The 26,317-nt window shown below is 42.3% G+C and overlaps 1 protein-coding gene across 4 annotated transcripts in view; it reads right to left on the bottom strand.

The window, feature by feature from the left end:
- Positions 1 to 15,938, bottom strand: part of LOC308104040 (uncharacterized protein) — a 383,068-nt gene extending 367,130 nt beyond the window's left edge. For 2 of the 4 annotated variants that reach the window (XM_080454290.1, XM_080454291.1), the window contains exons 1-9: positions 15,421 to 15,938; positions 13,624 to 13,763; positions 11,316 to 11,418; positions 10,686 to 10,803; positions 10,076 to 10,143; positions 7,120 to 7,205; positions 6,669 to 6,761; positions 2,483 to 2,536; positions 1,673 to 2,386 (exon numbers count right to left, since the gene is read on the bottom strand). In XM_080454290.1, coding sequence (XP_080310416.1) covers positions 1,673 to 2,386; positions 2,483 to 2,536; positions 6,669 to 6,761; positions 7,120 to 7,205; positions 10,076 to 10,143; positions 10,686 to 10,803; positions 11,316 to 11,418; positions 13,624 to 13,763; positions 15,421 to 15,500 — 1,456 coding nt within the window. In that variant the 5' untranslated portion in view covers positions 15,501 to 15,938. The remainder of the gene's footprint in view (positions 1 to 1,672; positions 2,387 to 2,482; positions 2,537 to 6,668; positions 6,762 to 7,119; positions 7,206 to 10,075; positions 10,144 to 10,685; positions 10,804 to 11,315; positions 11,419 to 13,623; positions 13,764 to 15,420) is intronic. The other 2 variants (XM_080454288.1, XM_080454289.1) reach the window with 1 other exon arrangement.
- Positions 15,939 to 26,317: the final 10,379 nt, after the last annotated feature.

The following is a 26,317-nucleotide window of genomic DNA, read 5'->3' as shown; positions in this document are numbered from 1 at the left end:
GTAAGTGTGTGTGTGTGTGTGTGTGTGTGTGTGTGTGTGTGTGTGTGTGTGTGTGTGTGTGTGTGTGTGTGTGTGTGTGTGTGTGTGTGTGTGTGTGTGTGTGTGTGTGTGTGTGTGTGTGTGTGTGTGTGTGGTGCGTGCGTGCGTGCGTGCGTGCGTGCAGGACTGATCAGCTTCATCTATCTAGTACACACTGCCAGTAGAACCAGGAAGTACCTCCATTTATTTTCACATATCTCATTGTCGGGTAGAAACCTTGTATGTCCAAAACCATTACTTGTCATCAGTTTTAGTTTGTAGTTTTAGTCATTTAGTCTTTTGAATGAAATTCCATTTAGTTTTAGTCATATTTAAGTCATTTGAAATGTTTTAGTTTTAGGATTTTAGTCAACTAGATCTACAGTTAATTTAGACGACAAAAATATGTATTTTAGCGGACTGTAATAGCGTTGTAATGCCTGATTTATACTTAGCTGTGTGCCGAAAATAGCCGATTTACAAGCTCACAACAAGTCTGTGACGTGTTGTGAGCTTGTAGAATGACATAATAAAATGACATGAAAGAACACCAGTCCCTCTTTTTATCGTCAGTATAAAAAGGTAGTGGATGAACATTTTTCGTCATAGTTGTAGTCGACAAAATGAACACTGCTTGATATGAAATAGAGAAAACAGCCTGTGTTCCAATGTATTTACTGTAATGTAATTATTATTTAGTCACAAGCTCTTGTTAACCCATTAAGACCGGGAACGCATCTGTCATTTTAAGATTTATTTTGCTATTCAAAAATAGCAGATATACAAGCTCATAGCGCGGCACCGAGTGCCGCGCTATGAGCTTGTATATCTGCTATTTTCTTTAATCGCGAACATTAAATTTGTGCAAATCTTTGAATATATATACATATTTTTAAAGCAAACATTTGTAACTCAAATCTTTGCTTCTGGGAATTCTACACGTGTCTTCTAAATCCTAACAGTTTTATTTTCTTTTACTTATGTTGCTATATATCAGTGGTTCTCAAACTTTTTTCATGTCAAGGACCACCCAAAATAATATGTATTTGTCTGCGGACCCCCATCTCAAAATATTTTGTTCCAGGGACCCCCAGAAGCAAAGATTTTAGTTATAAATGTTCGCTTAAAAATATATATTCAAAGATTTGCACACATTTTCATGTTTTTTCAAAAAAATAGCAGATCTAAAAGCTCATAGCGCGGCACCGAGTGCCGCGCTATGAGCTTAACCAAAGTATAAAATAATGGTTAAAGTGTTTACACAGATGCGTTCCCGGTCTTAATGGGTTAAAGCTTTCCACTGGTTAAATATTTATAAAACCCTCAGACAGAATTAACCACTTTCCTCTCGTCACGATGCAACGTGTTGTGAGCTTGTAGATCTGATATTTATGCTACTTTTGTGTGAAACTGTAGCGTGACAAAGTAAGGCATTCATTTAAGGAATAGCACACACACACATACTAACACACAAACACAAACTTTCACGAGAGAAGGCAGACAGACAGACAGACAGACAGACAGACAGACAGACAGACAGACAGACAGACAGACAGACAGACAGACAGACAGACAGACAGACAGACATGAACTCATAAACATCCTGGCAGAGATTAATGAAATATTATCATTATTAAAGTAAAACTAAACATACCAGTATCTTTTGGAAGTCCAGTTGTTTGTTTCTGAGCGTCTGCCCTCCTTTGTTCTGCTCTTCTGCTGATAGTTCTCTCCATCTCCTTCAGTTCCTCTGAGATGTGTTTTTCTGTCTCATAGTGACCACCATTACTAGTCACCATCTGATCTATCTTCTCCATCAGCTCTGTGACCTGACTTCTATCTCCTCTGTCAGTAATGTTAAGAACATGGAAGCGGCCTTCACATTTCTCAGTAAGATATCTTAAGTCAGGGTTAGATCTAATGAGATCAGGTCTCATTTTGTTTTTATCAGCTACAGTGAACACTACAATAGTGTGTTTCCACACTCGGTCACTGAGGAGAAGACTCAAATGCTCCTCTGCTGACATATCTGTTCCTACATATGTGATGTCCAATGGCATCACTAGGACAAAGGCATGGGGTCCTCCTGGAGGACACAGATTCACACTCTGTTGGATTTCTAACTGAGTCAGTTTTGGGGTCAGATCTAGGGGAAAAGAAGACCTCCATCCTGGAGTGTCAACCACAGTGACCTGTCTACCAGACACTTCCTCTTTTCTCATGACACTCTTGACTGTTTTACTGTTTGTTTCAAAAACATCTCTGTCCAGGATGATGTTTCCTACTGAACTCTTTCCACTGGGTTTATCTCTACGTCCTCTTCCCCCGATCAGAACAATTCTCAGTTCTGTTGATTCGCTGTTCTTCCCTGGTTGGAAAAATAAATATAATATTCATAAAGATCACAGATGTAACATTTTGCTGGTGTCATTTTGCTGGTTTCATGTGTTTTAATAGAACTCACCTCTGATGGAAGCTGAGGTTCCACTGGCCATCCTGTCTACAGCTGTTGTTTGAACTGTAAAACAGTAACATACAGTAAGTCACAATAATCTGCTGTTATTATAGTTTTGTTGTTATTACTGTTATATCACACATTTGACAATATAATACTACTATATAGTATAATAGGCCTACTATATGACCAGTGGTTCTCAAAGTGGGGTCCAGGGACCCTCTGGGTTCCTTGAGAGGTTCTAAATTGAGCCTTACAGGTCTGTAACCCTGAGAGTGTACAAATGGAACCAAATGGACCCTTGTAAATCTTTCCCCCTAAGATACAGTATGTCACGAGGTGAATTTGAGAGAATATTTCCAGGGACCCCCAGAAGCAAAGATTTGAGTTACAAATGTTCGCTGTAAAAATATATATATTAAAATATTTGCACAAATGTTCAAGATTTTTCAAAGATAGCAGATCTACAAGCTCATAGAGTGGCACTATGAGCTTGTAGATCTGCTATTTTTGAATAGCCAAAGAAATCTAAAATGACACAGATGTTTTCCCGGATTGAATGGGTTAATTAGCTAAACATCCTCATTCAAGGATGTGTTCTTCACAAAATGATTACCGCAAGTATTTCTATCTGTACCTGTGACATTTGATTACACACACAGTTCTATCAGTCAGTATGCAGTTAAAGCACACAAATCTTTCTTAGTAATTTTATTGCAATACATAGCAATTCATATATTGATTATTGTATAAGACAGCCTGTCAAAGTTTCAGATCTTAAATTAACCTTTGATTGTGTTCTGGTCCATCATCTAATGACTTAGAAAGAAATTGGCCCGAGGCCAAACTTACTTGCTGACCCCTGGTATAGAGGATATAAATGGTTAAACTGAAGTGATATTGATCAATTCCAAATACTATCAAAGTATTCTATGTGGCACCCTGCCCTGGACTTGCATCACAGCACCCACTTTGAGAAACCCTGGACTAACAGACTCTAAATGTGGTCTCCATCAACCAACATGTAATAGTTCTCTGATTGACAGAATGTCAACACTAGACCTACTGATTTAACTATTTAGGGCCTGGATTCACACATTCAGCTTCAGCTACACTAATTATTACACTTACAGTATAAAGTGTTTCGACTGAACTGACCACAGAGCTCTGTGTGTGTGTGTGTGTGTGTGTGTGTGTGTGTGTGTGTGTGTGTGTGTGTGTGTGTGTGTGTGTGTGTGTGTGTGTGTGTGTGTGTGTGTGTGTGTGTGTGTGTGTGTGTGTGTGTGTGTGTGTGTGTGTGTGTGTGTGTGCGTGCGTGCGTGCGTGCGTGCGTGCGTGCGTGCGTGCGTGCGTGCGTGCGTGCGTGCGTGCGCGCGCGCGACATTAAATTAATGCTATCCCAGTGAAAAAATCCCCACAACACCACTGGTTGTGATATAGAACTGTACAGAGACTACATAGATGTGATTATTCTTAGTTCTTCTGTGATTATTACACCACATCCATCCCATTCTTAACTTTGAAGCGATTCAAACTTAAACCTTCCATATTTAAACAGATATTATTCTCTACTAAATCTGTCATCTCCTTCCATGTTGCTCAAGAAGCTCAAGAAGTTCATCAATAACAATATGAATGTCAGCTCATTATTATTAACTTAGCATTATGTAGATAATAAAATATGTTATACTCTAGGCCTGGGGTGTGGCACTACTTACAATATTCATAATATTAATCATATAAACAACACATTTTAACATACAGTAGGGCCTACAGTATACCTCAAAGCTCAAAGTTCAACTTCATCAACATGTTAAGTTCACTGTCCTGCATATTTCACCAACCATTAGTTAATATAATAAGTACATAAACCATAAACATAACTAATAAAAAAAACTGTTACAATGATAGTCAGTACACATTCCTCACTGTCTGTCATTTACTCCACATACAAACATGAACCAGCTGGAATGTAATCACTGTACACAGATCACACTGAAACCAGTTGACACAGATCTGATCTACCACCAGGTGTTTCACCGGGGACCGCCCAGGGGCCCGCCTCTGACACACAGTGATGTGATCCCATTGACTGCCATTGATCCATCACGTCAAGCTAAGAAGCTAAGTTAGCTCCATTGAATAATGTTGATATTTTTCAATCAAAAATAAATTAATCAATATTCAAGTACTTCAGTATGATGCCATTTAAAAGTTATATAATAAGTGATTCTGCCACCCATCAGTATGCAACTCAGACAGCAGCTCACTGGGTTGTGCCTCACAGGCCTCAAAGCCTCGATGTCTGCCTTGTTGTTCTAACCTCATGTCACCAGGCTTTCTGCAGTGTTGTGGAAAGCCTAGTTGTGGGATCGCTAAAGCGATCACACTAATGTTATTGCCACTATTTATTATTGTGGGATCGCTAAAGCGATCACACTACTGTTATTGTCAACACCGTTTTTTGACGGCTAACTAGTCCTTCATACTTTTAGCTACAAACTCCGTTCCAACTCTTCAACGTTCGGCCTACTCAGGACATGTCGGCTACCATTTGAATTTTTGAAATAATTTGTACTTTTAGAGATATTTCACTTTTTACTTCTAAAAAACTCCCATTCATTTCAATGGAGAAATTCATACTTTTAGATAGAAACTCCGTTCCAACTCTATAACGTTCAGCCTACTTAGGACATATTGGCTACCATTAGAATTTTTGAAATAATTTGTACTTTTAGAGATATTTCACTTTTTAAATAGTAAAAATACTTAAAAGTTGATAAAAAAAAGTACAAATACTTAAAAGTTGTAAAAATTAGTAAAAGCTACTTTAAAGTAAATAAAGTGACTAAAAATACTTTAAAGTAAATACCTTGAGTAAAAATACTTAAGAGTACTTATATTGAGTAAAAATACTTAAAAGTACTCAAAATGAGTAAAAATACTTAAAAGTTGAAAAAAATAGTAAAAATACTTAAAGGTTGTAAAAATTAGAAAAAAATACTTTAAAGTAAATAAAGTGACTAAAAATAATTTAAAGTAAATACCCTTTAGAACCTTTAGAACCTCTTAAACCTTTAGAACCTCTTAAACCTTTCAAACCTTTCAAACCTTTCGAACCTTTCGAACCTTTCAAACCTTTCAAACCTTTAGAACCTTTCAAACCTTTCAAACCTTTCAAACCTTTCAAACCTTTCAAACCTTTCAAACCTTTAGAACCTTTAGAACCTTTCAAACCTTTCAAACCTGTCAAACCTTTAGAACCTTTCAACCCTTTAGAACCTTTCAAACCTTTAGAACCTTTCAAACCTTTAGAACCTTTCAAACCTTCAACACTACTAACACTATCAATACTCAATACCAGCAACATTCTTAGCGATCCCACACTGTTTCTTCAGGAACAGTACCTTCTAGTGTTTAAGATGTTATAGTTCATGTGGTCGCTGTCGGTTGGAAATCTTGCACTGTGTGTCCAAAAGTACTTCTCCGATGTAAGATGATACAATATGTAATGTTATGTGGAAGATACATGTGCGTGTGCGTGTGTGTGTGTGTGTGTGTGTGTGTGTGTGTGTGTGTGTGTGTGTGTGTGGTCTCATATCATCAGAGAAGTACTGTACAGCAAAGGACAACAAAAATGTATAAACACATATGGACACTTGTTGTTTTAAATCCAAACTTATGAAATATCAGCCTTTGGTAGTAGAACGTATCATGGCCTTAGGAAGTCTGGGCCACGTTCACAAACTTGTGCTCCGTGGACTGCAATTGGGAGGATTGCAAGAGACAAATGCAAAAGAATTGGCTAAATACTGTTCTATCTCAGCTACTATAGGCAGTTTCTTATCTGAAGACAAATACAGTCTCCAGTAGTAGTCTCCAGTAGTAGCAAAATGTGTTCTCATTTGACACTTTCTTTTCCCCTCTGTGTGTTAATAAGTATATGCATTCAGTTGTATCTGGTTTGACCATAATGTAACCTTCTTCTGAAGGTGTTTGGATATACACTATGTATGCGCTTTTTGTGCAGATCCAAATTAATTAATTAAAATGTGTGCGCGCATGTGTGTGTGTGTGTGTGTGTGTGTGTGTGTGTGTGTGTGTGTGTGTGTGTGTGTGTGTGTGTGTGTGTGTGTGTGTGTGTGTGTGTGTGTGTGTGTGTGTGTGTGTGTGTGTGTGTGTGTGTGTGTTGTACCTGTGGATGATGGAGAATAGTCTGTGTCAGGTGAATAGTCTGTGTCAGGTTTTAGGTAGTCTTCCTCTTCATCCTCCTCATCCTCCACGTAATCTGAAGTAAAGAGACCATGCATAATGTCAAAAATACTTACTGTACATGTACACCCCTAGGATCAAACTGCATTATGTGGTGTTTCTGCAGTAAAATAAATAGCAAATCTGGCATGTGCAATAGTTTGGGCATTCTACTAATTTCTTTCTTTCTCTTTTTTGGACATGCAATCCAGTGTGTGTGTGTGTGTGTGTGTGTGTGTGTGTGTGTGTGTGTGTGTGTGTGTGTGTGTGTGTGTGTGTGTGTGTGTGTGTGTGTGTGTGTGTGTGTGTGTGTGTGTGTGTGTGTGTGTGTGTGTGTGTGTGTGTGTGTGTGTGTGTGTGTGTGTGTGTGTGTGTGTGTGAGAATCAGATCTTACCATCTGATGCGTTATCGACAGAGTGTTTAATATCCATCGGCCTCTCGATGGAACCATAGAAACTATCAGCATCAGAGTCTGAATCACTGGGACAACAGAATGAAAGAGGATTAGGAACCAATATTCATATCTTTGTTATACATATTATTTCTTATTAAATCCTCAGTGTTAATGTGTCCATTTGTAACACTGAGACTGTACAAATGTAACAAAATAGACCAGTTGTGCCACCAGGGGGCTCTATATTCACATTTTTATTTTATACTACACTGTTTAATGTAGTTTTTTCCCCTGTTTTTTAGGCTTTCATTAGGTTTAATAGTATCTACTATTAACCATCAATACATTTTTGGTATTACTAGATTGATGCTTCCTTTTGTTTTTTATAAACTGTACACAATTATGAGCATATCACTTCTTTTTTTTTTTTTTACAAAAGTACACCGCAAAGTAGTGCAATGCAGTTCAATTCATGGATTCAGATGTGTGTCAATCTCTGACGCCAGCAGGAATCCACACCAATAATCCCCACTGGAAGCTACCGTTGAGGGAGAAATAAATAACTGTGAAATCTCAACTCTTATTTCATGAAATTCTACTGTAAAAAAAAATCCTTGTGTCTGCATGATGCGTCCATGCCTGGGCTATAACACCAGCAGGGGGCGGTGTTTGTCAATACATGCCACCTTTAGTGATGGCATCTGGCCTGTCATGTTCCCACACAGTCAAGTAAACATTTCTATGCTAGGGTCCCTTTCACTTAACCACTTAAACCCCATTATGGTTGACCGGTGTCCCTCAGGGCTCTGTACTAGTGTATTTTCTGTTTTCCGCCATTGTGGGGAAGGCTTTTGCTGAAAATAGCCGATCGACAAGCTCACACAATGTGTCGCCAGCGAATAAGGATGCTGGGGTCTAAGTGGTTAAACGTATTCATAACATGCCTGGTGGCTAATCCGAGCATGTCTGCGTGTCTGACGTGTTCACAGTAAAATCCTGAAAGTTAATTTAAAGGTAAGTGATATTTTTTGGTAGTTTTTTGTTAAAAAGGTTAAAGTACTATATTCTGATAGTAATCATTGCTACAGAGCGTTTGTCGGTCACAGGGGTCTCTCCAGATGTTTAGTAAACAGAATATAGTACATTTTCAGGTAGGTGACAAAATTTAAGCCAATCAGGAGAAAGCACTGAAAATGCATTTTCTGTTTAATAAAGAGCTGGAGAGACATGGAGACTCCTTTTACTGAACTAACACTCTATAGCAACGAGTACTATCAGAATATAGAGATATTTAACACTTATTTTAACCAAAGTAAAAAACCCTACATTTAACTCTGAGAATGTACAAATGTAACCAAATGGGTCCATTTGGTTACATTGTGTACATTCTCAGAGTGTACAAATGGATAATGAATGGAAAAAATTAACACTCAGGAGTCAGGGCTTTACTATACACACGCATGACTGTAGGCCAGTGAATTCAAACTTGTTGTTCCAGGAAGATAAAAAAAAAATACATGAATCATACAGCAAGAATGTATAATGAAAAGAGAGCCATGTTTTGTGTTTTGCAGCCAAACTGCCATGTCCCACTAATATGAGGCAGGCTGAAGGACGCGTCACATGCAATATAATAAGAGCCAGCAAACAATGTACTGTATAAATGTGGTTATTGCTCGTTTCTGTGCTTATTGCACAGTCTATGAATCCAGACACTGAGCTACTATAGACATTCCTCAAGAGGGTAATATATCTTTATTATCTTTTTATCTTATTAGCCTGTTTTATGTTGTTATGTGGTGTTTGTCTCAGACCAAGGACCACAATGGAAATACGTCACTGACTTTATAGTGTTTTTTTTATCCTTGACGTGTCTGTGAGAAGCATGAGTTTTTCTTTTACCCATGACGTAATAAATCTTCATCATTGCTGTTATTGTTGTTGTTGTATGTTGATGTTAGTACAGTACTGCAGACCTTAGCACAGTACTGCAGACCTTAGCACACTTGCATTTCCGCGCTTGTACCTCTATTGACAGGTAAGCCCTCTTGATTCTTGACAAAGCTCATGATCAAACTAAGACAAAGCTGGTGCTACATTGGGTGGAGCGTTATCTAGAGAGGTACTGAATTCGTAACAATCTGGAGGGAGAGATTCCCCTCTGGGATTTGAACTCTATTTACCTATTAACCACACCGTCATTCCCTGTGTTGATGTCATGGCATCGTTTTTAACCCATTCAATCCGGTGAACGCATCTGTGTCATTTTAGATTTGAGCTACAACCATTATTTTTTATACTTTGGCTATTCAAAAATAGCAATCTACAAGCTCATAACGCGGCACTGAGTGCTGCGCTACGAGCTTGTAGATCTGCTATTTTTTTATTTGTGCACATTTTTGCAAATCTTTGAATACAAATTTTTGGAAACAACATATTTCACTCAAATCTTTGCTTCTGGGGGGGTCCCTGGAACAACATATTTTGATAGGGATCGGCGGCCAAAAACATCATTTTGGGGGTCCTTGACAAGAAAAAGTTTGAGCACCACTGATATAGCAACTATAGTTTTTCAGAAAAATGGAAGACATTTGTTGAGACATTTGACAGTTACAAATGTTGCTTTAAAAAATGTATATTCAAAGATTTGCAAACATCCTCACGATCTAAAAAACAATAGCAGATCTACAAGCTTAAAGCGAGGCACTCGGAGATAGTATATCTCTAAAATGACAGAGATGCGTTCCCGGATTGAATGGGTTAACTTGCTTACTCACAAGTTAAATGTATGCATTGTCATTATGAAAATGGATGTTGAAGGTTCTGTATTATTGTCAAGTCAGACAGACATTCAGATAGATAGACAGCTACAAAGATAGACACAGGCAGATGGTTGGTTAAAATCTACATTGCCGTACATTGTGTTGAATGTTATGTGTAATGTTGTGTCTCCTACCTGGGGATGTGTGAATCTCTCCTGTCGTTGTAGTGATCGATCTCCCTCCTTAAGTATCGCATCCATTTCTGGAAGAATTGCAGACAATTAGTTGACGTTCTAACGCAGAACACTGACTTAGCAGCGGATGGTTCTGTGCCTTGCTAAAAGGCACTTCGGCAGCACATACAGTCATCTCCAAAATGACTGTAACAATTAATAAAAATTGCTAGCTATGTTTTAAGTAACTAACTCAGCGTTGTCCGAGTTATGTCCCGATAGGGACAGAATCGTAAATAATATATTCCCCAAAAGTCATGTTGTGACTTTTTTGCCCCCCCTTCAAGGCACATGTTGACGTTTGGTCAAAATGTCAAAATATGACTTTTTTTTTGTGAGACAGCGTTGAGTATATCGTCTCTGTCGGGTGGAAACCGCATATGTCCAGAACTGTTACTTTTCAGGATTCAAATTCAAAAATAGCAAAAGTACTTTTGATGCTTTTGGGTGACGGCGTAGTATTATCAAGTAGGGCGTTAATTTACGAAAAAACTCAAAAAGTTACAATATGGAGATAAGAGGTTTCTGCCCGACAGCAACAACATAGTGTATATAATGTACTGCTGCTCACCCTCCTCTCGTCCTCGCTGGCTGCAGAGAAGAACCAGGTTCTGTGTTTCCTGCTGAAGTAAATGATCTTAAAAGGAAACACGTTACTGGAGGTGGTCTCCTCCGCCGCTCTCATCACCCTGTTGAAATATGACACATAATATATGCTGTGAAACAAAACAACACACATGACCTGATATCCAAACAACACACACAACATATCCAGTGAAACAACACACATCGCTACAACAACAATCATAGTAACGTTTATTTCTCTACACAATAGTGTTCATTAACCGAATGGACCAGTAAGGGTTTGTTTGGTTCCATTTGTACATTTGTAGTGGATCTGTTTGGGTTTTATAAATATTTAACCAATAAAAAGTCTTAATAAGAGTCTAATCACTACATCCATTTGGAACGCAAGTTAGTTTTTGACATTTCCTGTAACGGTTTTGGACACACAAGGTTTCCACCCGACAGCGACTATAAAAATCAAATCAGAACAATTTCCCCATTAGCTCAATATCCTTTACAATATAAAAGGTACATGAACGTTGACTTTATTGCTCTTTACATGCGTAATATTATCATTATTATTGTCAAAATGTTGAAAACTACTGGAATTGACTACTCTTTATCTGAGCCTGACCTGTTGTAGCCGTTGAGTGAGAACGCCCCCTGTGGAGAAGGCGAGGTACTGGTCTTGAAGTAGTACACACAGCCTTTGTGGATGATGGTGTACCGCAAGGGCCCTGCAACACAGAGGACACACGTCTTTTAGGTCAGGGGTCTTCAAACGTTTTTTTCAGGCCAAGGACCCCTTAGCTGAGAGAGAGATGAATCAGGGACCCCCGCTACCTATTGTAAACAATTATGTTGCAGATTAAACCTTTTCATAGATTTCATAGATAGCTTCATAGACTTGTTTGACAGCACTGTCATCAGTGTTGTGTCAATTCATATTCATTTAACCACGTAAACCGTAACTTTTTCACGTCAAGGACCCCCTATTGATATAAACTGCCCACAAAAAGTTCGGAAATGTAACTTCGGTTGATTAGTTCTCCCCTTCAATAATACCAATTGGTATTGTGTTTTACATCATTTTTATCATTGATTAGTCACCTTTACAACAAGCAACAAACAGCTTGTAAGGATCGGGCATTCGTGGAATGAGCAACACAGCTAAACGTGTGGGTAGCGCCCCCCAAAAAAAATTGCCAAAATTCCCCAATATGCTTCTGACACGCCTTCTGTTGGTAATCGCTCTCGTTTTGAGCGACCTGCCAGCACGCACCTGCTGAGAGGTGTGTGACTGGCACACACCAGCTGGCTGGCAGGTGTGTGCCAGTCACAGGTGTGTGACTGACACCTGAGCATTGGGTTCTGCAACTTTGTTTGTGTTATGCTCTGAGCAGCAACACTGCCCTCATGGAAAGATGCCACGTTTGTCCCTTCAGGATAAGGCCTGTGCAAATAGGGCAAGTGGAAGCTGGGTGTTCCGTTATGCAGTGGCAGCATTATTTGGTGCCACTCTGCATAACACAGACAAAAGTTGCAGAACCCATGCTCAGGTGCCAGTCACACACCTGTGAATGTGTATACAAAACACAATACCAATTGGTATTATTGAAGGGGAGAAATAATCGACCGAAGTTACGTTTCTGAACTGTTTGTGGGCGGTCTATATTTAGCCACGGACCCCTATCTGAAAATGTTTTGTGCCAGGGACCCCCAGAAGAGATTTTTGATATTTTTCAAAGACTTTCAAAAACAGCAGATGTACAAGCTCGCAGCGCGGCACTAAGTGAGCTTGTACATCTGCTATTTTTGAATAACCAACGTATAAATGGATTAAGTGGTTAAAATGATTGTGATGCTATACTTTTGCTGGGGACCCCCTCGTTTTTATTAGGAAGAAATCCCGGACTGGATCAGCGGATCTGGATCCGGATCGTCAAATAGTCAAATCAACAGGAAGTTGACATTTTTATAAAAAAAAGAAAAAGAAAATAGTACTGGGTTTGGTGATGTTCTATATTGTCGAATCAGCTTCGTTTGCGTTCGTTTACGGGCTTAAAGAGAGCCTCCAGAGCCTCTTCACTGTACAATTGATGTCAGCACGTGAGGAGCATATTTAGAATGATAAATTTCTAATCAATGGAGCAATTAGTTTTCATTTCTTGCCTTTAGAGTTACATCATGGCAGCGTACGCAACTACACAACCCAAACCTCTACCAAAGTGTCCTAGCCCTTTAAAGTCTGGTGTGTAAAGTGTCCTCCCGATGGAGTTGTGTTGATTTTCTGCTTCTCACGCTGTTGCGACAGAGGAAGGACATTCATGATTGAAAGCTGGTTGAAAGCACTGAGGAAGTACCACTTGTGCCCAACGAGCTATTGTTGGCACAACCTCCTGTGCCTATTTGTAGGCTTTGTTCTGTGGGTTCTTTTCTTTTCTCGTTTATTTAACCAGGTGAGTCCCTCTGAGATGGTTATCTCGTTTACAAGGGGGGAGCCCTACCCAAGGAAGCAAGGGGGACCTGTCAGCAGGGAGCAGGGAGAGTAGGGACGGAGGCTCTACGACTGCGTCCTCCCGGTAGGGGCTCCTCACTGTTAGGCGAGTCAGTGGGATACAACAGCACACACAGAAATGTTTGTGGGGGGGAAATAATTGGCATAACGACTAAAATGGGGAGAAAAAATGCGTAAAAGCAAAACATATATAAATAAATAAATGTATCGATCTGATGGGTCCATCATTAAACCACTTGAACCCCAGCATCCATATTCTGGGGGAAACATTAGCTAAAAATAGCCGATCTACAAGCTCACAACACGTCGTACAGTAGATCGGCTATTTTGGGCAAAGAGATATGGTGTGTGGACCGAAAGAAGCGGTCCAAGTACAGAGCCAACTCGGGTCCAGTTTACGAAGTGGTTAAGAAGAAGAACTCACATTTCATGAGGCTGAACTGGCTGCCGCCCTTCTTGTGGAGGTACCCTGAGGTGGCCACCCCTCCAGGCATGGTTAGGAGGTTCTGGGCGCCGATGGCTCGCATCGGCACGGGCCAGCTCACCTCTGGGGACGACATGGTTCTGTGGGGATCAAGAGGGGGAGAAAAAGATGTTGAGGAGGACCAGGAGAGGAGAGATTTTTTTTGATTGATTGATTTAATTCTTTATTAGTCAGAAATGTAAACAGCACGTGGTACATTAAGACATTAAGGATAAAATGATAACACAAAGTGTTGTGGGGACTTGAGAGAAGAGAAGAGTAGTGTTTAGAGGTTAGAGCTGGGGTGGGGCAACTTTGATGATGCAGAGGGCCACTATGTTTCCACACTCACTCCAGAGGGCCACATTGCATATACTGTACAGAAACCTCTTATCTCCGTATTTAAACTTTTTTTTCTAAATTAATGCCGTACTTCGCCATTCTATTTCACATTGAGGTAGCAAAAATAGCCGATCTGCAAGCTCAAAACGCGTCGTACTGCGACGTGTTTTGAGCTTGTAGATCTGCTATTTTTGCTATTTTTTTTATTGGAATCCTGATTTTCTTTTTGCCATTTTTGAATTGGAATCCTGAATCCTTTTTATTTAATTTCAAATGCATTTAGTTGTTAACTTTATTAACCTAAATACAAATACATTCGACATAAAAATACGTATTAGGGAAAAAAATAAGTATTAGAATTGTAATACTACTTAAAGCTACTTTAATGTAGAAGTTAAAGCGGGTTTTGTTTGCATGTTTGGAATTGTAACAGCTGAAACCAATAATATATCAGTATTCCGATATTAACCCATTAAGTGAAGGTGCCGCCAGTTGCCCATGTATGGGTTAGAGCCTCAACACAACCCAAACCCACTGTACTGTCACTGAATCATAGCTTCTACAACATGCAGTCCACATACACACATTAACAAGCTGAGTGTCCCAATTAAGGGAACGAGTCCTTCAAAGGACGCGGCCCCTGAATTCAGGACACAGCTACTGTGTCACACTTCTCACTGCTGCCCTTCATACCAGCCACATGCACAACCACACCACGTGCACTGTAAACATGCTGAGCCAAAACTGTCATAAAAAACCCTGTATGTTTATTAAGGATTAACTTCCCTTCAGGGTGCATTCACGTCTTTGACATTATCAGTCAGTCACACAAACAGAGAGACACTGTCTCTCTGTTTGTTTGTGTGACTGACTGACTGACTGACTGACTGACTGTCTGTCTGTCTGTCTGTCTGTCTGTCTGTCTGTCTGTCTGTCAGACAGACAGTCAGTCAGTCAGTCACACAAACAGACAGACAGAGAGACAGACAGACAGACAGACAGACAGACAGACAGACAGACAGACAGACAGACAGTCAGTCACACAAACAGAGAGACAGACAGTCAGTCAGTCAGTCAGTCACACAAACAGACAGACAGACAGACAGACAGACAGACAGACAGACAGACAGACAGACAGACAGCAAATCTTGTGTCTCAGAACCAGGATTAAGTAATAATTGAGGAAAACTAATACTGGAGCACACGTACAATTCAACAAAATGTATCATTAATCTAATTGCTTGTTTCATTGTTAATTGTTTACTTAATAGGTTTTACGTCATTGCCAACTAGGAGGGGGAAAAGGACCCTTACAGGTCTGTAACTTTGAGAGCGTACAAATGAGAACCAAATGGACCATTTGCACGCTCTCAGACTTACACTAACACTGAGGATTTGACAGTGCACCTACTGTACCTGCTGAAGCTGAACCTCTTGATTGTCTGGATGGCAGAGCTCTCCATCAGCATGTTAGCTGTACCTGCTAACAGATCCATGTGGTTTTGCAGCAGTTTGCAACCAACAGGCTGTGGTCAAATAGTTCCACTTAAGTAGCCAAGCACAGCGTAGGCTGGGCTTAATGACAGCATCTGGACACTGGTTCTAAAGTAGGCCATGATGCAGCCGTACTGTTTACGTTCATGTTTTCTGGTCCACTCTGCCTCGATTTATCAAATTATCATGGATTCGAACAACGGTACATAATCCAGAGATGAGATCACACTCAAGAGTTGAGTTCTGCTTTTAAAAGACCTGCCTCTTAAAATAAAAAAATATGAAAAATAAGAAATTGCGCTGACTTTACTCCAAAAGGCGTTGAGTGTTTTTGTCTTGAATGAACGCAATTCCCTCGACCTCCCCAGTGTCAGATAAACTCTGAGGAACATTTGTTCAGCCGTCTGTCTGTCGTTTTATTTATCTTTTCTCTTGTTCTCTCCTCCCTCGCTCATTTTCTCCTCTGTGATGTGATGTCTATCTCGCTCTACCCCCTCCTCCTTTGATTTGGCTTTCTCTTGTAATTACACACACACGCACACACACACAAACACACGCACGTGCGCACTCTCTCGCTCTCTCTCACACACAGACACACACACACACACACACACACACACACAGTTGCACTGACTTCACGTACAGTACATCTCACGCACACACCCACACACATTTCTCTCTCTCTCTCTCTCTGACACACACAGTTACGCTGTCATACATGTACATGTCTCTCAATCTCATGCACGTGCACACACACACACACACACACACACACACACACACACACACACACACACACACACACACACACACACACACACACACACACACACACACATGCACACACACACACACACACACACACACACACACACACACACACGCACACACACACAGTACAGAGACAGGAAATACATAATGCTCATGGTCCACAGGAAACCTCAAACTTCCTGACTGACTGATCAGCTTCAGGCATCGTGTGTGTGTGTGTGTGTGTGTGTGTGTGTGTGTGTGTGTGTGTGTGTGTGTGTGTGTGTGAGAGAGAGAGAGAGGAGAGAGAGAGAGAGAGAGAGAGAGAGAGAGAGAGAGAGAGAGAGAGAGAGAGAGAGAGAGAGAGAGAGAGAGAGAGAGAGAGAGAGAGAGAGAGAGAGAGAGAGAGAGAGAGAGAAGAGAGAGAGAGAGAGAGAGAGAGAGAGAGAGAGAGATTAAGGACAGGGTGTAGTAGCCAGCCATTGGGAAAGAAAATGAGGCGTGTCTGAACTAATTGAACCTTAGAACATTCTGTGTGGATTCACCGTGGAGTCAAGGCTTGGGAATGAAGAGCTGAGAGAGAGAGAGCGGGAGAGAGAGAGAGACAGACAAAGAGAGAGAGAGAGAGAGAGAGAGAGAGAGAGAGAGAGAGAGAGAGAGAGAGAGAGAGAGAAAGAGAGAGAGGGAAAGATAATATCTTGTCAAAACATTTCCAAAGTCCTTCATCTTCTAAAGTTTATTCTCAACATCCAGTCGACTAAATCAACTAAACCAGTGGGTCTCAACCTGTGGTCCGCGAGGGTATTGCAAGTGGGCCCCCAAACACTAACATTTTAATGATAATATAACATTAATATAAAAAAAGTGATACTAATACATAAGCAGATGCTGTATACAAGGTTGTATATCGTCTCTGTCGGGTGGAAACCTCATAACTGTTACTTTTCAGGATTCAAATTTTAAAATAGCCCAAGTAGCAGATCTACAAGCTCAAAACGTGTAGTTTCACGCAGTGTTTCGAGCTTGTAGATCTGCTTCTTTTGCCGCTTTTGTGTGACGCTGTGTACGATAGGTAGGGCGTTGATTTATGAAAAAACACAAAGTTTAAACATGGAGATGAGAGGTTTCTGACCGATATGTGCTATTTTTTTAATATTTCTTAAAGTAAGAATTAAAAAAGGAACCGTTTTGGACATACAAGGTTTTCAACCGAGGGCAACTAAATGTAAAAGGGAGGAAAAGAGAAGAGGCCAGGAGAAGGACAGATAAGGAGAGGAATGATATAGGATGGAAGGAAGGAAGAAGGGAGTACGAAGACAAGAAGGGTAGGGAGGGATGGAAAGATTTGAGAGAGAAAACAGAGGAGGGGTAGAAGAACTACAAACACGGATTCGTATCGGATTCGTCAGGATAGGCAACTGGTTCTATATCTCACTCTCCTACTGTCTGTCTCTCCTACACTGTCTCCCTCTCAGCTGTCCTATTGTCTGTCTCTCCTACACTGTCTCCCTCTCAGCTTTCCTACTGTCTGTCTCTCCTACACTGTCTCCCTCTCAGCTGTCCTACTGTCTGTCTCTCCTACACTGTCTCCCTCTCAGCTTTCCTACTGTCTGTCTCTCCTACACTGTCTCCCTCTCAGCTGTCCTACTGTCTGTCTCTCCTACACTGTCTCCCTCTCAGCTTTCCTACTGTCTGTCTCTCCTACACTGTCTCCCTCTCAGCTGTCCTACTGTCTGTCTCTCCTACACTGTCTCCCTCTCAGCTTTCCTACTGTCTGTCTCTCCTACACTGTCTCCCTCTCAGCTGTCCTACTGTCTGTCTCTCCTACACTGTCTCCCTCTCAGCTGTCCTACTGTCTCCCTCTCAGCTTTCCTACTGTCTGTCTCTTTTACACTCTCCATATGTCGCCGGTGCCACAAAATCTATCATATTAACTTCAAATCATGGGTGAAATGTATGTAACCCTGTTATTATTTTGGGTTAAATAAAAGAGTCATTATTTGAAAAGGTTTGTTACACTTAAATATACTGTGAAAGAGTTATTGTTTCATGTGATTTTGCTATATTGTGACCTTAAGGTTTATTCTTAAAAGAAAGTGTTATATTTACCTATAGTATTGTGTTTAGCTGTAGGTTTATTTTATACTTTTATTTTGATACGCAACTGTGATGTTTTTGGTACTCGACTGTTTCACTTGTCGTAGAAGAAGAGGCAGAGCCAATCAGGGAGTGAAGGAGTAGTCATGTGATGGGAAGTAGAGACAGGAAACAGTACGGAACGTAGAGATCAAAGAGACGAGATGCCGGTGATAAGAAGCGAGTGAATGAATGAAAACATATATAAATAGAAACGTGACAAGCGGTTTTATGTTGGACAGTCTTATAGTCACGAGTGTGATGACATATCACTAAGAAGACTAAGACTGAACTGTGGAGTGCCAGGATCATTCAGCAAGATTGTGACTGTCGTTCTCAGCGAGTGTTTGTTTAGCAGCTAGCTAGCTAAAGCTAGCTGCGTTCTAGATTGGCCCACAGTGTTAGCATAGCCGGCTAGTTAGCCACAGCTAGCCGGCCTGGTAGCGTTGCTAAACCAGCAAGCAGCTGTTCTCAGAGGAGAGAGCGAGGACCCTGTACATCCAAGAGAAGGATTATAAGGACTTATTCTATCCTACTAAAAGACTGTGGAGCTAAGTTTGGAAACTTTAGACTCGTCGTCGGAGCATCACGTCTGCCTTTGGAACTGTGTGTGGAACTGTTAGAAAAGAACGTCTTACTGTGAGTAATCATTCCGTGCGCGAGGACGCCATCTTCTGGACACGACGGTGAACAGGCCTGCAACATGGGTTGGGTTTTGTTTGTTTTCAATTAGATGCCGGCTTAGGTTATTAAGTAACTACAGTGCACTGAGGTATTTGGTGAAACATTGAATGTGATTCTAAATAGTTATTTGAAGAGTAACTGAGTGTTGGCTTATTCTGTTTACACTAAATAGACTACTGTATTTTCTTTTTGCACTTTATTGCCTTTTTTGATGAAAGACCATTTGTTATTTTACTTTATCCATTCCCCTTTTCCCTAAAACTATATTTCATTACTAAAACCCTTAACATTCATGTCCAGGTGTCTGTCTAAGTTACTTAAAAAGTTATTACTAAGGTTTTCACTTTAAGAGGTGTAATTAAGGTTTTCAGTTAAAGTGCTATTTGGGATTAATTACTTTAAAACTCAAACTAATAGAATTAAAAAGAACTTGGAACCCTTCTCTATATTTCATGGGGATCAGATGTGCTACATAAATGGAGGCACCACTGAGATCTATTATGTTTTGAGACAGAAGTCAATTTTAATTCCCAATAAATAGTTTAAAGAAGAAAAAAATGCAAAAGTAGTGCTAACCAGCAGTCAATTTAATTTAAACTAGCAGTCAAAACCAAACACAAGATGTTCGCTAACAAGTTAAAGAACTGGTGTCGGGGAGAGGGAGTAGATGAGGCCTATGCACTTCTGACTGTTGTCCCAGAGAAGACAGAAATAGCAGCCATAGAAGACGTCCTACAGACTATAAAGTGCCTTGGAGTTGTCCGTGTGAGGGGCAGGATGTTTAGTGATGCAGGAGATGAGCTCATGGTGCTCTGTGAGTGCAGAGAAAAGGTGAAAGAGGCACCTGTTCCCCCTGAAGTGGTTCCGGTGGAAGGAGCAAAAGCCTGGCCAATCTATACAGTGACAGAGAGCCCAGCAGCTGCTGGAGATGATTTTAACAGTAAATTGAGTGCTCTGCTTACAGCTGAAGGAAAGTCTATGGGAGACGTGCAGGCTTTGTGCCCAGGGCCAGAGCCAGTCCCCTCCTCTGTTGAGTCCATACTCCGTGCTGTTGGCGACCTGATAGATAAAACAGGAAAGCCACCTCCTGAGAGTGGAGGATACCGGCGCCTGCGTGTGTTCTCAGGTACTGTACCTACTCCAGCCGGGGAAGAGCAGTTCGACCATTGGATGGAGCAGGCCTACTTGATGGTGGAGGAGAGTGATTGTCCACCAAAAGAGAAACGCAGGAGGATAATGGAAAGCTTAAAGGGGCAGGCACTTGAAGTAGTGAAGGCTGTGCGATTACCTGACCCAGATATCACCCCAGACAAATGCTTGGAAGCACTAGAGAGTGCATTTGGACTGGCCGAATCAGGAGATGATTTATATTTCTCTTTCCGTCTGCAGCGCCAACAGCCGGGAGAGAAACTGTCAGAGTTCTTAAGAAGATTAGAGTGCTGTCTGTCCAAAGTCGTACAACGAGGTGGTCTTCCAGCCAGCGGTATGGATAGAGCCAGAGTTGAGCAACTACTTAAAGGGGCAGTAGATGCTGACTTGATGTTAATCCAGTTGCGACTGAGGGAAAAGAAGGACAACCCTCCAACATTCCTTCAACTGCTGCGGGACATCCGCACAGAAGAGGAGTATGAAGCTTCTAAAGCTAAGCTAAACCATTCAGTGCGCACAGTCTATGCCAAACCACAGGCTGAAAGCAAGTCAGAAATACAAACCCTAAGAGCTGAGATTAAAGAAATAAAGTCCATGTTTGCTACACTGGCGACACAAAACCACCCAGTCTCAGAAGAAAGGGTTGAGACACCCGATGTCCCAGTACAAGACACAGAGATTAGTCAAGACCCTGAAGTAATTGCCCTCAGGAAACAAGTGAGGCATTTAACACAGAAAATGAACTCCAAAACGTTCACTGCAGCTGCGGCCTCATCAACCGTGATGACCGTGGGCAGCACCAGTCCTGCACCCAGTAACCATCCTGCACCCAACACCCCAACCAGACGATCAACTGACTCAGCTGACTACATCTGTTACCGGTGTGGGGAGAATGGACACATTGCCGGAAAGTGCAGGAATGCTGAGAATCCAAGCAAAGTGATCCAAAAGCTTGTTGGAGCTCTCAAAAAGGCTAAAGCTAATGACTCACAGTCCGCCAGTGCTGAGGCTGAACCTAATGTGGACTGCCTAGCCAGGAAGAGTGCATTGGATTTTCACAAGACAACAGACCTACCAGAAGGCTTAATAGGGCCCCCGTCATTGGAGCCACTAAAAGTCAATGGCCACCTGTGTGACGCACTGTTAGACAGTGGTTCACGTGTCAGCATCATCTTCGAGTCCTGGTATAAGCAGCACCTGTCCGATGTCCAGATCCACCCAGTGAGCAGACTGGATATTTGGGGCCTAAGTGACTCTAGCTACCCGTACCTTGGCTATGCAGTGGTCGATATAGAGTTTCCGAAGAAAGTGACAGGAGCTCCGACCACCATGTCAGTCCTGGCTTTGATTTGCCCTGACCCCGCAGGTCCCGACAAGACACCTGTGATCCTGGGGACCAATGCTAAAGCCAGTCTTCCCAAACGACTCGCACAGCTGTGTGAAGACATGTCGGGGACATATATGGCTCAAACAATGGCCGTCCAAAGCACCTGCACAGAGCCCTCAAAATTGCTCCCAGAAGAAAACGATGATGAAGTGGGATGTGTAAAGTGGCAGGGCCCTGGTCCTTTGAGAATACCTGCTGGACGCAGCTGTCAAGTCATTTGTATAGTTGAAACAAATGAGCCACTACCGGATGAAATCCTGATGGTCGAAGCCTTCTCCGCAAGCCCCCTTCCTGCAGGTGTGCTGTTGCAGCCCATAGTCATTCCAAGCCATGCAGTTGATGTTAACAAGTTCACTGTAATCCTCCAGAATGAATCCCTCAAAGACACAACCATACCCGTGGGGTCCATTGTCGGCTGCCTGTGTACCACTGATGTAGTCACAGCAATGTCAAAGCAACAGCCAGACTCTGAAGAGTTTGACATCAGTCTGCTCAACTTTGGGGACTCACCTGCTCCCGAAGAGTGGAAAGCAAGACTGAGACAGAAACTGTCTGAGAGAGCAGAAGTATTCTCCCTACATGAACTAGATGTGGGGCTAGCAAAAGATGTGGAGCACACTATTCGCCTGGCAGATGCGCGACCTTTCCGCGAGCGCTCCAGACGCCTTGCTCCTGCAGATATCGATGATGTGAGGAGTCATATACAGAAGCTATTGGCTGCAGGCATCATCAAGGAATCCAGAAGTCCATACGCTTCCCCGATAGTGGTGGTCAGGAAGAAAACTGGAGCAGTACGGATGTGCATAGACTACCGCACACTCAATAGCCGCACGATCCCTGATCAGTACACCACTCCCCGGATCGACGAGGCGCTGGACTGCCTAACCGGCAGCAAGTGGTTCTCTGTCTTAGACTTAAGGAGTGGCTACTACCAAATCGCCATGAAGGAGGAGGACCAAGAAAAAACGGCCTTCATATGTCCTCTGGGCTTTTATGAGTTTGAGAGAATGCCTCAAGGGATCACTGGAGCACCTGCGACTTTCCAAAGATTAATGGAAAAGGCAGTCGGAGATATGAACCTCCTCCAAGTGCTTGTTTATCTGGATGACCTGATTATCTTTGGAAAGACGTTGGAAGAACATGAGTCAAGGCTCATAAAAGTCCTGGACCGGCTCAGAGAGGTCGGGCTCAAGATTTCCCTTGACAAATGCATCTTCTGTCAGACCAGGGTCAAGTATGTGGGTCATATCGTGTCAGCTGATGGTGTCGCTACCGATCCCAGCAAGGTCGAGGCTGTTACCACCTGGCCCAGACCCATAAACCTAAAGACTCTAAGATCATATTTGGGTTTCTGTGGATATTATCGCAGATTTATTCACAACTACTCAGCCATTGTCCGTCCCCTAACTGAGCTAACCAAGGGATACGCTCCCACGCAGAAGGGAAGGAAGCCAAAGAAGGGGAAAAGTGAAGTCTACCTGGATGAGCGTGAACCATTCGGAGAGAGGTGGGATCAAGCGTGCACAGAAGCATTTGAAAAGATCAAAGACTGTCTCACCAATGCTCCAGTTCTGGCTTTCGCTGACCCCAGCAAGCCCTACGTGTTGCATGTGGATGCCAGTCTCGCAGGACTTGGTGCAGTTCTATATCAAGACTACCCAGAAGGTCTAAGGCCAGTGGCTTTCGCCAGCCGAAAACTGAGCCCTTCAGAAAGAAATTACCCCATACATCAGTTAGAGTTCTTGTCTCTCAAGTGGGCCATTGTGGAGAAGTTCCACGACTATCTATATGGAGCCCGTTTCACAGTACGCACTGACAACAATCCGCTGACCTACGTCCTTACCTCGGCCAAGCTCAATGCCCATGGACATCGTTGGCTGTCGGATTTGTCAGTCTACAGCTTTGACGTCATCTACCGACCTGGCAGAAACAACATTGATGCTGATCTGTTGTCAAGACTGGCGCCAAGAGAAGAAGATGCAGACTGGAAAAGTATATCCGAGTCCGGCGTCAAGTCCATATGCCAGCAGGTTGGTGTCCTTGGATCCCCTCAAGCCTCTCCCAAATATGTAGAACAACTTGGAGCATCCCCTGAGTGTGTGCCAGATGTGTATGCCTTCCCTATGCGGGTGCAGCTGAACACATTAGGCCAGTTGTCCAGACAGGAGTTGATCCTGGCTCAAGGCCAAGATCCAGTAATAGGTCTGACCATCCATGCAGTGAAGCAAGGGAAGTGGACAGATGATGTAGAGTCTAATCCTGATGTCTCAGCCATGAAAAGACAAATGGGGAAGTTGGTCATGGAGGATGGATTACTGCACCGTTTGAGCCAAAGACAGTCTGGAGAACAGAGTCATCAGCTCGTGCTGCCAGCTGAGTTCAGATCAGTAGTGTTGAAGTCCCTTCATGATGACCTTGGTCACTTGGGAGCTGAAAGAACTACCGACATGATAAGAAGCCGGTTCTACTGGCCAAAGATGGCTGCCAGTGTCGCGCAGTATGTCAAAAACTGCGGAGAGTGCATTCTGAGGAAAGCCCCTGCACACAAAGCTGCTCCCCTACATCAAATAGTCAGTAATGGACCCATGCACCTCGTGTGTATCGACTTCCTTTCAATGGAGCCAGATTCAAAAGGAATCAGCAATGTGTTGGTCATAACTGACCATTTCACGAGGTACGCCCAAGCCTTCCCTACCAAGAACCAAAAGGCTCTCACAGTCGCCAAGATCTTTGTTGAAAAGTACTTCGTTCATTATGGGCTACCCACTAGAATCCATTCTGACCAAGGACGTGACTTTGAGTCCCGATTGATCAAAGAACTCCTGAAGATAATGGGCATAAGAAAGTCCCGAACGACCCCCTATCACCCCCAGGGTGATCCCCAGCCGGAACGGTTCAATCGGACCTTATTGTCCATGCTGGGCACAATGAACCAGGAAAAGAAAAGACAGTGGAGTCAACATGTTGTACATCTAGTGCATGCGTACAACAGCACCACAAATGATGCCACAGGATACTCCCCTTACTTCCTTATGTTCGGGAGAGAAGCCAGACTCCCCGTTGATGTGTGCTTCGGCACCCAGCCTGATGATAAAGGAGAACGTCAACACTCATCCTATGTCACCAAGCTAAAGCAAGATTTGCAGAAGGCTTATCAGTTGGCCGAAGAAGCCTCGAACAAGTCCCACCTCCGCAACAAAAAGGCATATGACAAGAGAGTGAGGTGTCAAAACCTAGAGCCTGGTGACCGTGTGTTGCTCAATAACCTAGCCTTTACTGGGAAACACAAGCTCCAGAATCGCTGGTGTGAAATTCCCTATGTGGTCACAGAGAAAATGCCAAACCTACCTGTCTACAAGTTGAAACCTGAGAACGGGAAGGGCAAGTTGAAAACCCTGCACCGAGATCATCTCTTGCCCGTAGGAGAGCTGGTGCGGATGCCAGTGTTGGACAAAGATGAAGATTTGCCCTCCAGACCTAGAACTCGAGCTCAAGTTCGGAGTAAGAGCAAAGCCTCTGATCACATAGTGCAACAAGAATGTGAATCAACCTCAGAGTCGGAATCTGATCTGGAGTATCCTCTGCGGAGGCCCTACCGTACTTACCTGGAAGAGATCTGGCCCCGACAGGAAAAAACTGATTCTACATGTCGCAGCCAGAGTGAAGTCCAGATGGAAGCAAGTGACAGTCCTTCAGAGTCAGCAAGTGACAGTTCTTCAGAGCCAGAGCCCCCTACAATGAGGGACAATACCCCTCGTACTATCTCAGACACCGAATCAGAGCCAGAGTCCCCTACAATGAGAGACAATACCCCTCATAATATCCCAGACACCGAATCAGAGCCTGAACCAGTTTCAAGTGATCAGGATGATAGAAGGCAGTCTAGTAGCACTAAAATAGGAGTCCCTCCTAAACGAACTAGGCCCAAAAGATCACTTAAACCAGTTATGAGATTAACCTATGACAAGCCTGGTAGGGCCAGTGAAGAACCCCTTACTATTGTTCATGGGGGGGTTGTGATTAAGATTGGGAAGAGTTAAAGTAAGCTTGCTTACATGCCAACCTTTCAGTTATGCCCAATTGATTGAGTCTGATGAGGACATCAGACATTTAAAAGGGGGAGGATGTAACCCTGTTATTATTTTGGGTTAAATAAAAGAGTCATTATTTGAAAAGGTTTGTTACACTTAAATATACTGTGAAAGAGTTATTGTTTCATGTGATTTTGCTATATTGTGACCTTAAGGTTTATTCTTAAAAGAAAGTGTTATATTTACCTATAGTATTGTGTTTAGCTGTAGGTTTATTTTATACTTTTATTTTGATACGCAACTGTGATGTTTTTGGTACTCGACTGTTTCACTTGTCGTAGAAGAAGAGGCAGAGCCAATCAGGGAGTGAAGGAGTAGTCATGTGATGGGAAGTAGAGACAGGAAACAGTACGGAACGTAGAGATCAAAGAGACGAGATGCCGGTGATAAGAAGCGAGTGAATGAATGAAAACATATATAAATAGAAACGTGACAAGCGGTTTTATGTTGGACAGTCTTATAGTCACGAGTGTGATGACATATCACTAAGAAGACTAAGACTGAACTGTGGAGTGCCAGGATCATTCAGCAAGATTGTGACTGTCGTTCTCAGCGAGTGTTTGTTTAGCAGCTAGCTAGCTAAAGCTAGCTGCGTTCTAGATTGGCCCACAGTGTTAGCATA

This window comes from Gymnoscopelus braueri, assembly GCF_963280865.1.
Source record: "Gymnoscopelus braueri genome assembly, chromosome: 17".
In the NCBI taxonomy this organism is placed as follows: domain Eukaryota; kingdom Metazoa; phylum Chordata; class Actinopteri; order Myctophiformes; family Myctophidae; genus Gymnoscopelus; species Gymnoscopelus braueri.
This window is presented reverse-complemented; position numbering and strand designations above follow the sequence as displayed.